We start from the raw sequence: 17,112 nt of genomic DNA on the forward strand, positions 1-17,112 counted from the left end.
AATTTAATTAGAGCAAATAAATATATTTATAAAATGTATTTTTTATTTTTTTTTAATTATATTGATCGTTTCCTCAGTCGCACTTGTATACCATTTTCGGACTTAAGGGTTACTCTGATGTTTAGTATAGGATCGAATTCACTCTGTGGTACACAATCTTCTCTAGAGTGATCATTTATACCAGGCGGTAAGTTATCTTTGGCAGGTAAAATTTCGAAGTTACGCACAACCTTTGAAAGAATCGATTTCAGCTCTAGCATGGCATATTTCTCAGCTGAAATGTTAATAAAATTAATTATCCAAACGTTTAAAGATATATACCTTATAAATATAATATGTATAATACAATGCCCTAAAATTATTCACAAAAGTTGATATGTTGCCCAACCCCGCTCTAAGAAACCTTAAGTCCACCTCAGGACGCACAGGAAGAAATGCTGATCTACGGTCCGTCATCAGTTAGAAAATAAATATATGATAATGATTCTAGTATAGTTAAAGTTTAGTGTGGGGCAGGGATAAGCTCCCCAGCCACAATAGAGTAAAAGTGCGCAATAGCACTAACTCAAATCACAACAACAACAACAATGTCATGTAATAATGTCAAAAATTTTAGAGAGAATTTTTTAGTCCATTGGACAACTTTTAGCAACCGATTGTTCAGTGTGAGTACTTCAAAAAATAAATGGAATACAATTTTTTGTCCTCAAATCATGAACAATATGATATATAACCCACAATGTTTAAGTGTTTTCTAAAAATTATTCGTTTCACTAACTAAGTACCGTTTAATAAGACAGCTGAAGTCTTATGATGGTAATTCGGTATTGTCTTGATTTGCTCTTGTATCGCGACTTTTAGGAAATACTTTTCACTGTGAAGAAGTTCACCAAAATGATTTTATTAATAAATTTTTGTTTAGGCCGGACCACATTGTTATTATAAATAAATCCTCTTCATTAAATATTTTTTTTTTTAAGTACTTACCAATACATCGCCGTGGTCCTGCACTAAAAGGCACAGATTTGAATGCTTCTATTCCAATACCTTCATCAGTTGAAATTCTTTCAAAACGTTCTGGTCGAAATTCGCAAGGATTATCAAAGTATTTCTCATTGTAGCCCATGGCAATGAGGCACATGATAACTGTGGTGCGCTTTGCTATTTTTGTGCCATCTATTAAAAATATTGATTAATTATTACAAAGATAAAAACATCTAAAAAAATATCTGAAAACTGAAATCTAATTTCTTGCCATAAACTTACTTATGTCAATTGATTTACGATTTGTGCGTGCGATTAATGGCACTGAAGGATAGAGACGTAAAGTTTCGCGTATTACCAATTCCAAGTACTGCATCTCATCCAAGTGTACTGTACCAACATCCACGTTGCGTAGTTCTGCTTCTTCGATTTGAGCAAATATACTTTTTTGTTCATTGTAAACTTTTTGTTGTACATGTGGATGTCGCGACAATGTATACAGCGTAAAGGACAGAGCGGATGCGGTAGGGTCATGCCCCTTAAAAATGTTTATTAATGTAATGGAAGAAAATAAATATTTTATTGCGTACTGTAAATATAAAAGTCGAAATTTCTTCGAATATTTCGTGATTTTTCAATGTACGACCGTCCAGTTTTGCCTGTAATAAGACGTCAACAAATGGTTTGTTATCTGTAGATTTGATTTTTCCATTTTGTAATTGGGCTCGGCGATCTTCAACTATCTATTAAGTAAATGAATAAGTAGTGCTAAAGTAACAACTTATATGGTATTGAGAATCAAAATGCTTTTCTACTGACCTTTTTTATTGATTTTTTGAGAGCACGTAAGGCACTTCTCTGAATCCAGTAATAAGGAGTTAATACGAAGAGTGTATCGAACCGCTTCACAATGCTAAAAGTGCGCTCCTGAATAATATCGCAAAGGCTGCAGTCAAAGAAGAATATCAAAGATAAAAAACTGAATGTAATCGGAGTGTAATCGTGAAAGCGCAGTACTTACTCTTTTATGGCGGTATGCAATTCCGTTGTCACTGCGTCCAGCGACTGACTTTTTACGCCAGTGGCATTCTCTGTTAAATAATTTATTTGAAAATTATAAAGTATTTTCAATAACTTAATGTTTGTTTCAGCGTGAATACAGCAATACAAATGTATAACTGTATGGTCAGTAATATTATATCGCATTGCTTACCACACACAATATCCAATGTACAATTTTGTACCAATGGCTGCACATCCAAAATTTCCGATCCATCAGCTTTTTCCATCAGCTTTGCAATAAATTTTGTGCCGGTTTGGTTTACCACACGCAGATATCCTTCGATGGAAGACTTCTCAAAAGCAGGCAAATAAAGTTTCTGATGCTTAAGCCAACGAGCACCGGAACTAGTTAGTAAGCCGTCACCCAACCATGGACGCAGGAATGAATATAAATGTTCCTTATACAAAAGAGCAGAACTGGAAAGCATGTTCTGATTTGCCAAGCAAATAAAAATGCGAGAATATTTAAAAAGTTACTATGCGGAAAATAAGGATGTGTGATATATTTGCTTATACGAAAGTTAAATTTATTGTAAATTAAATATATCCGCTGGCAACACTGACAATTTAAGGCAATGACATAAACACGTACGGTTAAACTACATAACTACATTTAAATTCATGTGTTTTCTTCAAAACGAATTTGTAAGCACATTTGTAAACACATTTGGGTACACGAGAGTTGTTACCTGTATTTCCGCCGGATCACTTAGCATTACGTGATATTGGAAAAATACCAGAGAACGGAAACCTTGAAATTCATATTTCCTGCAGTATTGTAAGATTTTTTTCGGGTATTCTGCAATGAAAAATTGGTATAATACTATATATCTGAAATAAAATTGTGAGTTTTTGAAATAACGATTCTCTGTAAGTTGTACGTATTGAACGTATTAGCGTATTAAGATTAGATAAGACATAGAGTTGTTGTTACTACTCAATCAAACTGCGGATTGCTTTTTGCGTATAGTAGCGTCAAGCTCATTTAAATAGCAGAACTGAATAAAAGTTTATATCAATAGTTCTAAGCGGTTACTATTTGAAAGTAAATAAAACCTTTAATTGAAATAGTATAAATATAGTAATGAGATGCAAAATTTTTACTAAATTTCTATCAAGACTTTAAAAACTCTTTAATGGAACGTCCATGAGAAAGTTAGCCCCCAGCATGTTTAACCAAAGTAAAGCAATCGTTGGACAGCAGCAAAAACAGATGTAAAAAGTAGTCAATCATTTTCTATAATAACCTGTTTAGTCCCACTCGTAAAATCTGAAAATTGTTAGAAGCTTTAATAACCACCGGATGCAGCTCATGTATTTTAAGTTGCATAACTGGTCCATTCTTTTACTCAACACATCCCATAGTTTTTCATTTTTACATGAAAAACATTGCTAAATTTTGCATAAATATTTTATATTTTATTAAATATGATGAACATAGTTGGTGAGTTGAACATAGTGAATTCTGTCCGCAAATCTCACACATAATTTCGCTTTAAATTTTATAACATATCGAAACCTCAGCAGGAGTCCATCACAGTCCGAGCTATATGTACATGGAGCATATGCTGCACTGGGATTACTCATTTTGGCTTTCTGACTTCAACGTTGGTATTGCATTTTCCTTTGTGGGATGTACTGGCAACATTTTTTCATTTTTTGGAAAACTGCCAAGCATTAGCGGGGGGCAACAACCGCGTTTAGTGGGAGGGCGTGCGTATAAATGGTTGTGGTTTCGGGAGAAAAACGCAATTACGGAAAAACTACCAAAAAACATAAATACAGTGTTGCAGTTGATTGTATCCTAAGAAGTGCGAAATTGCAATTTAATATTTTCATTATTTTTCCTTTCGTTGCATATAAAAATAGCTTTATTTTAAAAACTTTTGTGTTGATATTTTTATAAAAACTGAACATTTGATGTAGCTTAATATATCCTTGAAGCAGAATATTAGCAAACATGAGTTTTACTATATTAAATTTCAAATTATATTGTATACATATAGAACACATTTAGATAGACATAAGTATACGTTGCTACTATTACTATTGAATTTATACATTTATTGCATTGTTAAAAATTCATTGTAAAATAATTATGGTGATAAGTTTTTCACTTAGATAACAGCAATTTTTACTACACGCATTATTCATAAAAATTTAAATAAAAACTTTTTCTAACATATTGTTAAGAGAATGTTTGTTATGACCTAAAAATGAATAAAAATATTTTGTTAAAATCACCGGCTTTTAGGAAACTAGACCCCCATGGAAAAATTGTTAATAAACTATTTTAAAGTATTTGTAACTAAAATTACTTTTAGTGAAAATTTGAAAAATAAAGGCAACAGCTTAAGGAAAAAAATATATAAATAGAAAACAATTATTAAAATTATAAAAAATATAAAAACTTGTATTTTACATGAAAGAATTATACGAAAATGTATCTATTTAAAAAAAAATTGTGAAAGCTGGAAAAAATTTATTAACACACAAAAATCAATTTTCAATTAAAGGAATTTGGTTTCTATAGAACAGAAAATATTTTATTTAATATAATATTGAGTTGTCAGTAATTATCTGGGGTCTCATACACACATATTGGGTAATTTGAGCAAATATTTATTTATTACAACCACCTCATGCAATATTTCCGCTAGAATCATAAAAACTTTGTTATAGAGTTCTATGTTTTTATTCTTAAAAAGCTGACCTGACCGCGTTGAATTGTTTTTTTTCACAGCTCAGGAGGTTTTAAAGAACATTAAGCTTCTTTTGGCAATCTACTCTATTGATACATTTTAAATTTCTTAACCGTGTTGTGATTGTTCACATGGTTTTTTTTAGCAATTTATATAATTTCATTTATTTTTGTGATAGTTTAACCTGACAACACAGCTGTGCCTCATACCTCTCTTTATCATAGTAACATTATACAGACTTGTCACCCATTCTCATTTTAAATAACTTCCCATCTTCACTTAAACTTTATTAACTTTAAATACGAAGCAACAATCTTAAATAAATGAGAACTAAATATCGACTAAAAAAATAGAATTGCCAATATAAGTTGCTGTATGAGTTGGAATTTTGGTTCAACCGTTTAAGTTATAAAGTTTCATATTGCATATATTATATGTTATAGAACTCATTCCATATTAAGGTACTATAAAAGTCTTATACAATCACTTTTCTTTAAGCACTCTACAAAAGTAATTATGTTGAAAATATATTTGTCACACTCACCTTCTGGTTTCAAGCCAAACTGAAATATATTTCCTACAAACGGATAAGGCGTTGGGCCGGGTATCATTTCCATAATACCAGCTACATGATCAATATAGTTTAATAACCTCAAGCCTTTAAAAAAGAGTACTGTTAGTATCAAAATTGATAAAGCTAGCCAAAACATGTTGATAACTAAAATAGTTAATATTTTCTCATTAAATATGTCTTTTCCGTTTATTTAAATTGAACTTTCACAACCGCCGAATAAATTGCAACTGAAATTTTATAAAATGGCAGTTAAATATTATATATTGATTCAAATAAAACACCTCACTTATTGTATACATGCAGAGTTCTTTCTGGTGCACAGAAAAATTTCTTATCTGCTGATACTGGATAACACTGGCATAAGATAAAATGGGGTCTGCTATGTTCACTCGCCAATTATTGCTACTTCATTTGCCGGTAATTCTTTTTGTTTATATTGCACCTAATCAATAGCCAAAAAAACTGATAATATTTGCAATTAAATTTACGACAGCTTCAAGTGCTAACCTGACCACAACAACTGACATAATCATTGACTCACTTGCTTCGGTTAAGCGTTTCAGGGAGTGACGCTTTGGCTGTCCGAGGTAGCTGCCTCCAAGGTACAAAGTTCAGAAAATGCCGTAATATAAAAAACGATTTCTGCTTCGAATTATTTTTATTTGTTTATATAAATATTATTATTACTTTTGTATATTTATTTATTTACTGTAATTGGAGGCTAATGAAATAACAACAGTAATTAAACACTACATATCTCGATTAACTAGAAACTCGATTAAAACAAATAAAAAAAAATTTTTAAAACTTAATAATATAATAAAATATTTACTAGTAGCAAACTAAAAATATTTGTAGTTAACATTTTTATATATCTGAACTCAAGTTTCTTTTAGCACAGATTCGGAAGTAAAGCACACCTATAAAAATTTTATTACTTATAACTTAAAATTTCCTACTGTTAAGTAGTGCATGTAATAAATTAATTAAATTAATTATTATAATGAGAAGTTTTTTTAATTGATGCTTAAGTATGAGCATAAACTGTTATAATTGTTTTAAGTAATATTCATCAACGGGTAAAGAATACAACTAATATTAATAGCAGTTTAAAATCACATAAATACAGGGCCTTCATATATTGAAATCGAGTCTATTATATCTTTTAATAATTTAAAAGCAAACCTATTTAAACCAAATTCAAGAACAGTTTATGTTGAAATCATTCTTAAATGAGTTCTGCTATTTTTTTCTCATATTATTATCTTCTGTTACACATGAGTATGAGTAATAATATTGAGACTTTAGTCAACATTATTGACGTCATAAGCTTGGAACTTCAATATGGTGTGGAATCGAAAGTTATTTCATCATTACTATCACTCAGCTCTGAACCTGACAATGAGCCTTGATATACAAAACAATTTGGTGCTATATGGATGTTTCACTAGCAAAAGCTTTTCAGACTCAATACTCATATGCTCTAAATCTGTTCCGAAGTTTTATCTTATCGTAGTAGTTCTTATGTAAATATGTTTAAAAAATTAATTTTAATTCTAGATATTAAAAAAAATTTAAATTCATATAAATTCATACTTAATCTATGTAATTGATTTATTATGAAGTATTACATTAATTTGAACTTACCAGTATTTTGTAATATTTATTATTAAATTTGGTTGATTAAAAATGTGATTAGATTGTGACTTATTCAATCATCTGTTTGGGATTATTATCACAGATGAAGTCAAGAATTTTTGTTACATTAATGGTAATACTTTAGTATATAAATTGAAAATTATTTGATAGCCGAAAAGTTTAGAGTTCATAATAATTGTTTTTGAATTGTGGTTATTACTAAACATGTACTTATATATGTGTATGTTAACACATACTGGATCTTTCCTAATTGACATAAATTCAGAAGGTGATGCCTTGTTTTTACAAACGAAAACATTGTATGAAAATGAGATCATATTTTTCACATTAACCAAAATATAGAATATTACAGAAAAGTTTGTCTGTGATCGACCTGGAGTCATAATACTATCAACATCTTTAAAATGGTTCATACAAATAAGGGCTGTCTAGAGGACATGCGATCGAGGGCCGATACAAATCACTGTACAGATTGGAGTTCCGCAGAAACAAATGCATAAGTCTATAGTTATTTTGAAGAAAAATAAAAATACGGCTATGATGTTAAATATTGTGTTAATTCAAATTCATTTATTTGGTATACCATAAAAATAAAATAATGTAGTGTACCAAAAGAAAATTTGTATAATTGTGGTAGATTAAAAACATATCGCGGGCCGCACAAGCATTATCCGTGGGCTGCATGTGCTTTAGACAGCCCTGATTCAAATAGTTAAAGTCATAGGTATACAATTAAGTGCCGCTTAATTTGATGCCTAAAAAAATTATAATAAAATTTAATAAAATTTCATAAAATTTAAAAATATAAAAACGGAAATATCACATACTTTTAGGGACCATAGCAAACCGCTGAACCGATTTCTTCTTATTCATCTATATATGAACACCCTGTAATAAGAAGAATAAAAACTAAAGAATGAAAAGTTTTTATTGTTATCCATTATGCTAGTCAAGAGCTCTATTAGAGCAAGAATGTTGTTACGGATTTATGTTTTTTTAATGCTGTTCCTTATGAATGTATATTTGCATGTATATTACTTTATATACATACCATTTAAGAACTTTTTTTAAATAAATATGCTATCAAATAAAAGAGTAGATAAATTAGGATTTAGTTACTAACCTGGTGGTTTATACACAAGTAATTGTATGAATAACTTCCGGATTTATAAACGTTTTTCCAACTTTTTGATTTTTGAATACACATTATTAGATCAAATATAGTTTAAACAAAAATGGCATATATCAGAGAGTATTTTGTAGACTATTTATTATAATAGGCTATTCTATTTCAAAGATACCAACAAATCTAATGTTTATTTGTAAATCGCATACAATCTAAAAAAAAACTGGATTAATAAATATCTATACCAAGAGTTTATGTGCCTGATTGAACCAAAAAAAAGAGTGCAGTATTCTTCTTCTGAAAAACAAAACACTTTTATTTGTATTTCCATACCTTTTGAAATTTTTCTTTCAGTGTCATAATTAAAGAATTAAATACCAACCATTAAGTCTTTAATCCTGCTTAAAATTTATTTGATTATAACTCAAAGTGCTGATTACATTATTTGATGTCAAGTTTTTACTAACAAAAGCCCGTTTCTACGGCAGCGAGCATCTGTTGTCAATGACTGATGTTGAGTCCTTTGCCAAGAGTTCTCGTTTTCCTTATCATTTCATTTGTCGTATTCGCAGAGTACATTTAAAAATTAATTCCCTAAGATGATTTCGTACCTTTCACTCAATTAAATTTTGAATCATTTATGGCCCAAAAAGATTTCTGATTCTGCAACCAGAAAATATTAAAAAAAATCACATCAGCCAATGAGAAATGAAAGGGAGACAGATAATTGATTTTGGAAAGCACTTGAATTAATTAATTTTTAAGCAGAAGGAGACGGGCGGAATTATATTTTATTTATGATTTCATGGTTTATATGTGTAAGACTACTATACATAGATGTTCCGTACTGTTTTTTTGGGATGACTTGACAAGTTAGTCAAACATTTCCAAAAATACATTTAAAGAGAAAAATGACGAATTTAAGGCTCAAAATATAAGTAAACCACATTCACTTTCACTTGAATATTGTAAGCAATTGGAAATTACTTGCGGAATATACATAGCCACTTTTTGGCTAGTTACTGAGTCTTGTCAGATTGCATTCTGTGTGCGAATATATCTGTATTTTACATGCTTTTTTTTCTGAAAATTTAAAACCGAAATTTTTCATTTTTTTTTTCATTTTGGCGTTGTGCTTTTCCATTTCATTCTACATGCTTCATTGGCAATTTAGGACAACATTTTCTTCCATGCCTGGCACGAGTATATTGGATTTTGCGAGACTTTTGTTGCCTTCTATTACAAGCGGTTCCCTTAACAAGATTAACCTTTCAAGTGCTTTATTTGTATTTGTTTTCTTTTTTACCGATTTTTTAGTGGTTTTACATATATGTATATATATATATTTTTATATTGTGAAGCTTGGCAAGCACTCTTGGTTTTTGTGAGGTGTTCTGAAAAAACGGAAGAAGAAACCGAACAAAACCGTTGTTTATTTCTTTTTTGTATTAACAGGTGGCTTAAGACAGACGTAAGTTTGCTTAAAATATGACCGTGAATATTGCTATGATACTCGTATATGGATAAAATTCTTCCTGCAATACTAACACATATATACAAATAGTCAGCTTTTAAAACCAAAACTATCAATGAATAATAGTAATACAATATGAACTCGTTTCTTGGAATAAACTTTCATGCACTCCAAATGATACTTGTCAAAGATACTCATAATTCCATTTGTTATGCACGAAAAGCACTGCTACTAAATTTGTCATAAGGAAATCTATTATTTGATAACGAGTCAGTTGAGTAAAATAAAAAACCTTTTTCAGGTTGACTCGTAAAGTGCAACTTAGCAGAAAAGCTGTAATAAGACTTCGTTCGGGTTGTCCCATAATGAAATGCCCAAGTGCACTTTTTTCCAGAGACACAAAACAAAATAAAGTTTCATGTCCATTACTGGTTTTGAATATTTATTTTGTAACAAAGTACACTCAATTCTTAATATCAATTTGAGATACAAAATGAATGATACATCAGTACCAGTAGATTTTATAAAATAACCATTAAAATTATTTTAAAAATTTAAAAGTTTTCTTTATAACTCAAATAAAGCGTTTTGTTCAGTAAAAATCAGGTTTGAGTAAATACGAGTACATCATACTAATGACATTTACAGTCATTTACATCATCTAGGTCTAGAAGTGTTAGTGGAAAGCACTACCTAATGGAGTATTATAACTTTTTTTTTTCATTATCATGATCAACACTATGTCAAACAGAATTTTGGCCAGATCAAGTAAAAATGTCAACAAATGCATTGGCTAATTAGACATCCTTCTCAACTTAATCTATATTGTAAAAGGCTGATTTATCTATCTGTCGAGAAACCTATTTAAATGTATGGTATACAGCTATTAGAGAGATATTATATAGCGAAGTCAAAACAAATGTTTACGGATGATACGGATAAATGCTTACGATATGTAACAAACCAAGAAATACATAAAGAATTGAAAGTAGTAGCCGCTAGGCATGAAAAACGATTAGTCAATCACATCAATGTAGAAGCTATTCAACTGCTAGATATTACCAATGAACTGAGAAGGCTAAAGTAAACAAAACCTCATGAGATGAATAATATTATGTTATAAATGATTTGTATGAGAGCTGAACACTGGTTTAGCACACGTATTACTTAATATCTATCAGCAATAGTAATAAATTAACAAAAAGTTAAGATTGTACTATTCATATCAAAAAGGATGTTTAAAAACAAAAAAAGTTGTCATGATCATCAACATAAAATAAATAATGAATTGAAAGATAATAATCAAGTGTATTTAAAGATTAGGTTAGGATAGGTTAGAGTTGTGGCTTATATACGTAACCAAAAGATTCCCACTACAGGTATAGAGACCAAACAGTCTGTGCATCGACAATGCCGAAAAAAGCAAAACACTTGGGTATGTCCCAAGTTTTGATGGATGACAAGTCTTCTATAGAGTTGTAGTTACGATAAAGTCATTATAGAGTCGATTAAGTCGCATTGCCATCACCGTGGTGCCGAATAGTTTTCCTAAATGATCCTTTTGCTTTTCTAACCAAATCGATAATAAAATATTTAAACTTTAAATTCGTAAATTTTATTTATTTTATATTGTTCAATATGAATCGTATTTTCAAAATTAAATTCAAATATCAAAGCAATAAAATTGCAGACAAATTATATGAAACCATTTTAAAATCGAACGAGCAATTTACAAGATTAAAGGGGCATTGCACATTGTACCTTCAATCGAGGGCATCGAGTTGAAACCTCTATCTACTCGCATAGCCCTCGGCCGATTGGATGCAGAATTCCAACACACAGCATGCGGAATTTTTAATTGATGACAAACCAAAAAGTGACATGAACTCGTTTTATTTAAACACTACTTACACTACTTACTGGACGATTAGTGGTAACGGCGGAAAAGCAACACGGCAGTTTTTGCCAGTAGTCGCCAGTGTTTCAAATAATTGACAATTTGATGACATCTCCCAAATTGCGCAGTTCCTGTCATTACTTCGCAGTGCCATGTTGATGGAACGGCAAAAATGCGAATAATAATTTTGGACATTCAGATGCTTTAACTAAATTTTAATGAATTTGTTGAGTAAATGATGCAATGCAAAATACATTGATTTAGTTTTATTCTGATTTTTGTATAAACTTAATTTATTTTAGTTTGTATTCTAAAATTTGTATTTGTTTTAATTCGAAATGTTATGGGTGACGTAGCCACAAATGAAAAATAAAATGGAAGCTGCTTTGATATGCTTTGGTATTTCGATTTAGTTTTAAATCTTTTCCCTTGAAATATAAATTCTACAAAAATTGTGCTGCATTTTCTTAATTAAAAATATCCTTGAAGTTCCAATTTAAATTCAATTAATTTTATTGTAGTTCCATTTACGCTTTCTGGCGACATTCCTAGCTTGTTATTCTCAGCAACATTGTTTGAGAATATATGGATGTCCCAATTACTTAGATAAATCTCAATAAATTTAAATAAATGACAACAAATTTCGTTAATGTATAGAACAGAAATTGTAAAAAAATGGGAAAAATAATATTAATTGTTGTACAAATTTCATTTTGAAAGGACTTAATTTGGTGTGACCTAAAAGGACAAAACATTTATCGCAGTCAAGCAAAGTGTGATTAATATAAATGATGTTTTTGTGTTTAATTGTAACTAACAAAGTGAGCAAAAAATAATTTACTATTAAAAGAATAAAATAAAATAAAAGTACAACAATTCAGCTAAGAGACATATTTTTATACATATACATATTAGTATGAGTACATGTAAGAAGATATATATGCCACATCCAAATAAAATCACATTCAATATAATATAATAGATTTCTTACCTTCTAAGTTCTGTTTCTAATTATTTCAATTTCTCAATTCTAATTTTTATAGAAGAGAAAGGGTGTTCAATGGAACCTTTCTTTCTTAAGTATAAATGTACTTTTTAGGTTTTAAATTCCAAATTTTTAATAAAGTCCACGAAAGTGTAATATTCTACACTATTTATGCGGTATAACGTAGGTTTTCACGATTTTCAGTTAACATTTCAGGGTTCAGGGTAAAGAAAATTTCAGGCTTACGATAAAGCAAATTTAATGAACGCTTGGCACTTACAATTCTCAGTATTTAGGCTAAATATAATCGGAAAGTGATTTACCTCAATCAATACTGCTAAAAAAAAATTAATCAGATTGGTTTTATTACTGATTAAAGATGTTTTGGTCGTTCTTCAGCAAATCGTTCAATAGGAACACGATATTTCTAGAAGCTTAGAGAGAGAGAGAGCGCTTGTTATCTTGCTCATTAAGTTCAATTTAATTTCTTATTTTGTGTAGGTTTTTGGGGTCAAGACATTCTTAAGCCATTTTTATTCCAAAATACGATTAGTCTAGTAATAATACCTACATTTCAAGATGTGAAAAAATATGTCATATGTTATATAAACCGAGAAGTAATCCAATTATTGCATGATTCCTTTTCTTGTGATATGATTTTCAGTTGTGATGATCAGATTTGACTGTGCAGATCATGTAATCCGTTGTCCCGCTGTCTTTGCCAACTTTTTTAAGTCTAATGTCTATAAAAACTTAAGGGCTGTGCGCTGTTTGAATGAAATGCAGCCTAAATATAAATATGACTAATTATATTGAATCTATTAAATGCTTTATACTGAGGGTGGGAAGTGCATTGATGGAATTGTAAAATTCCACATTAAATATATCTCGAATGCAATTTTAATTTTATTTAACATAAATTAAAGCAAATAATCTTTAACCCACTGGATGGAAATATGGTATTAATCTAGCACTACATCGCCATTACCAACGTTTAAGACTTGTCATCACCCTTCACTGTACACTAATGTCACTGTTGATATATGTAAGTATAACGTGAGAAATACTAAGGCAAACATTAAATGGACAATTTTATTTACGGATATGATAAGAACTTTGTTAAAATGAATTATTATTAACACATTTCAGTATGGCCTAAGTGTGTATATCAGTCATTTTGACCATTAACCTTGCTTTTATTTGCGCCTGTAATGAATAGAAAGGAGATCTGGTTTTTCTTCATATTACTTATTTATATGTTGATTTATTTGTTATGTCCTTTGGTATAAATTGGTTAACAAACTAACGTTTACACTTACAGTCCGGGGGTGTAAGGTATTGTTGTTGTCTTAATTCAACTGAAAATAGTATTTTGCAAATCATGAACAGATAATTAATGATATTTTTGTAAATATTTTGCTTAATGACTGTGATGTTTGGTGCTTGACAACTGAGACTGACTGAAAGGAAAAGTATTTTAATTTGGTTCAAGAACTTTTGTTAAGAAATATTTTTGTTATAATAAGAAATCATACTTTATGTCTATATATGTGTGTATACATGTACATATCTTTTAGTAAAACTAGTGAGGAATATTTAAAAAGTTTTCTCTGACATATATAAGACAGTATTAAACACATTTTTACCTTTCGCATTTATTGTGAAAAGTTTCTGAATAAGTCTGGAAGGTTATAATCAATATTATATAAGGTGTATTTGAATAAAGAATTAAGATAAGCTTCTTTAATGGAGTGTATGTCAATCTATTTGTTGAATATAGGATTTGAAAACTTCTAAAAAATATGAATGGGAATGTGTATTGCCATATTTTTGGTTAATTAAGAATAAACCTCGATATTCTTACAAAATTATATAATTCTTATTTTCATTAAGAACTACACACGCTTATATATAAATACAAGATATTAGATGGCTGATGTGAATGTTTTCGTCATTCAAGATGCATGGAATAAGTGTTAAACGATGCTGTCCAGAAGTTAAATAAATTAACTCATATATTTAGGATATAAATTATTTATTAATTTTTATAGAAATACATAACAATACAAAACAATTTAATAGGCCGCAATAGCAACAAAAGTTTTAGTTTTCTTTTATTTAAGAAGAGATATTATTTAAATACAATAATTTTATGTTAATAAAATTATCCTAATAAAATTATTATGCTTCTTTAGTATTTTTTTCAATTGATTTTGTATAGATTTTGTATGCAATATTGCATAATATACTGGATATATGTTGAGTTAAGTATATTAGTAATATAGATTAGATTTTTAAAATGGGTTGAGAACTTCTCACCGCGTCACTGCATCCTTTGGGGATTATTGTGACATACCCACTTAAGTTCCATAGACGAGTAGCAGTTAAGAATGCCAATATGTCCTTTGGAGAAATGTTGCCTAATTCCGTTATATCCGGATAGGCAGTGAATAAGTCTGAGTCTGGCAAGACTATCACAGTGACACAAAATGTGTTCTGCTGTTTTCTCTTCTTCGCAACAAAGTCTGCAACTATCGTCTCTATTAATACCTAGATTCGATAGATGCTTTTTAACTCCGCAGTGCCCAGTGAGGAATCCTGTGACAAGTCGGATACCACTTCTGTTCAGCATAAGTAGCTCCTTAGTTCTGGCTTTTGATTGAAACGGTATGGATTCTTTAGCTTGTCTGCAGGCAATTGTATTATCCCAATCAGTCTGAGCTGCTTTTTCCAGCCACTCAGCCAAGCTTCACGAAGGACCGCAGAATGGTTGTGGTCCAATATAATATGAGGCCGCCTCTTTTCTCGGTAGTTCATCTGCTTTTTCGTTTCGATAATATTAGTAATATAAATATCACTGTGTAAAATTGATTATTTTACTCGATTTGACTGTAGCTACTAAACTATGTTTAATAGCTAATATAAAAATTTAGTAAATGTGGAATATAAAATTTAAGCATTATTTAAAAAATATTTATACATATATTTATATACAAAAGTAAATTTTTCATTTTTAGCACCGTTGCGTGTGACCTTTGGGACAAGCTTATAAATGCTTATTTTTATTGTATTTCTGCCTTCGAAAATGAAGAAAAAACTCTTAACAATAAAAGTTAACAATTTGTCTGCACACAAAGCGTGCCCATTCAACATCAGCAACAATCGTTGAATTATGCAAAATGTGTAAGCGGCTAAAGGACCACAATCGAATTGGTCTTACCGGTAGCTGAGTCCCGTGAGTGTCATTATTCACCACAACAATAGCTGTAAAGCGCGCCACAGCATAGCAAAATATTGGAAAAAACTTGAGATATCGATAAATTGCCAAAACCGAAACTGCAACCTTTTATTGGACATTCTATTCTAGTTTCTTCAACTATTGTACTTCTGTACTACTCATAACGAGGCTTTGTAGAGCTCAACGAGAAAAGTTTTTTAGACTTAATAAAAGTTTAAAAAATATTACAAGGAGTTTATAAAAACTTTTCACAACAAAAATAAACTTACAATTTTGACAAAATAGTAATAAATAATTTGTTATAAGTTATAGAAAGGGGTAGTGTATAACAGTTTGTATAACAGTTTGCATATTTCCCCTCAATTGTCTAACAGTTTAAAAGCGCATGTGTTACAAAGTATAACAGTATGAAAATGGTCTAAAAAGATTTTATACCTTGCATTTATGTGTTTGTAGTTGTGGTGGTTTCGGTAAGGACTTCAGTGATTTTTAGTTTGCCGCCGAAACTAAATTCCAATGCTTATCAGTTTTATCAGTTGAGAGACAGTTTAACTTGAACTATTGTCATACCTTTAAGCTCTGAAGTATGTAATGGACTCGTATGTCCTACCATTTTTTCGTTTAATTTACTTTGTTGCTTTTATTTTGCTTATCAGATCCATGATGTTCAACAAAATGTTTTGTTTGTGTTTTTAATTTGTTTGTTTAACGGTTTTATGTGCCTTTTTAAAATGGCATTTCCGTTATCACAATTGTGACATTGTATTTCTTTATTATCTGCGCGTGTCCTGTCACACATTTTCAATAAAATATTGCTTTTTATTTTGTTGTGGAATTTATTGTGGTCTTTCGTATTTCTCACTTTATTCTCATACAAAAGCTGCTGAAAATTGCCATTACTATAATCCGTGCAAATTGAAGTGTTCCGACTTCGAAAACAAAGTCCGTGTATCTACGTGTGTTAGGTTGTAAAGCGCAGCAGGTGGCAACGTCTAGTGTCATTTAGACGTTTATGAATTCATAAAAATTGTGTGTTGCGATATTAAATGTGAAAACATGTTCCCATTTGAAAAACTCAGCATTCAATCCACGACTTTCTCTGGAGCATGTGTAGTAAATATCTATTAGATACAATCAGAACTAGAGCTAGGTTAGCAGCTAAGGTTTGAGTTTTGTTTTAACTGAATCATTTTGTAAAGATTGTACAACAATATATATATATATATTGTTTATTTGTGTATATATAATATAATAATATATATAATATCCGATTGTATTTATGTAGAAGATGAGTGGATTCATGGTACAATTAGTTTTGATTTAAATTACTTAAATTCTCGGACTATATTTTCACATAAAAGTGACACAATGCAATAAAATCTGTTTTTTTACATTAATCGTCTTAATTATT

The 17,112-nt window shown here is 30.0% G+C and overlaps 1 protein-coding gene across 1 annotated transcript; it reads right to left on the reverse strand.

Moving 5' to 3' along the window:
* Positions 1-21: 21 nt before the first annotated feature.
* LOC119679185 (probable cytochrome P450 4ad1) lies at positions 22-5,530 on the reverse strand. Its single transcript, XM_038091390.1, has 9 exons — positions 5,293-5,530; positions 2,736-2,845; positions 2,198-2,477; positions 2,006-2,075; positions 1,804-1,930; positions 1,575-1,727; positions 1,267-1,522; positions 988-1,176; positions 22-274 (listed from the first exon to the last, which is right to left on the reverse strand). Exons 1-9 carry the CDS (start codon positions 5,456-5,458, stop codon positions 57-59), a joined length of 1,569 nt encoding a protein of 522 aa, XP_037947318.1. The 5' UTR covers positions 5,459-5,530; the 3' UTR covers positions 22-56.
* Between the last annotated feature and the right edge of the window lie 11,582 nt (positions 5,531-17,112).

The sequence above is a fragment of the Teleopsis dalmanni genome, chromosome 2 (genome assembly GCF_002237135.1).
Source record: "Teleopsis dalmanni isolate 2A chromosome 2, ASM223713v2, whole genome shotgun sequence".
Lineage (NCBI taxonomy): Eukaryota > Metazoa > Arthropoda > Insecta > Diptera > Diopsidae > Teleopsis > Teleopsis dalmanni.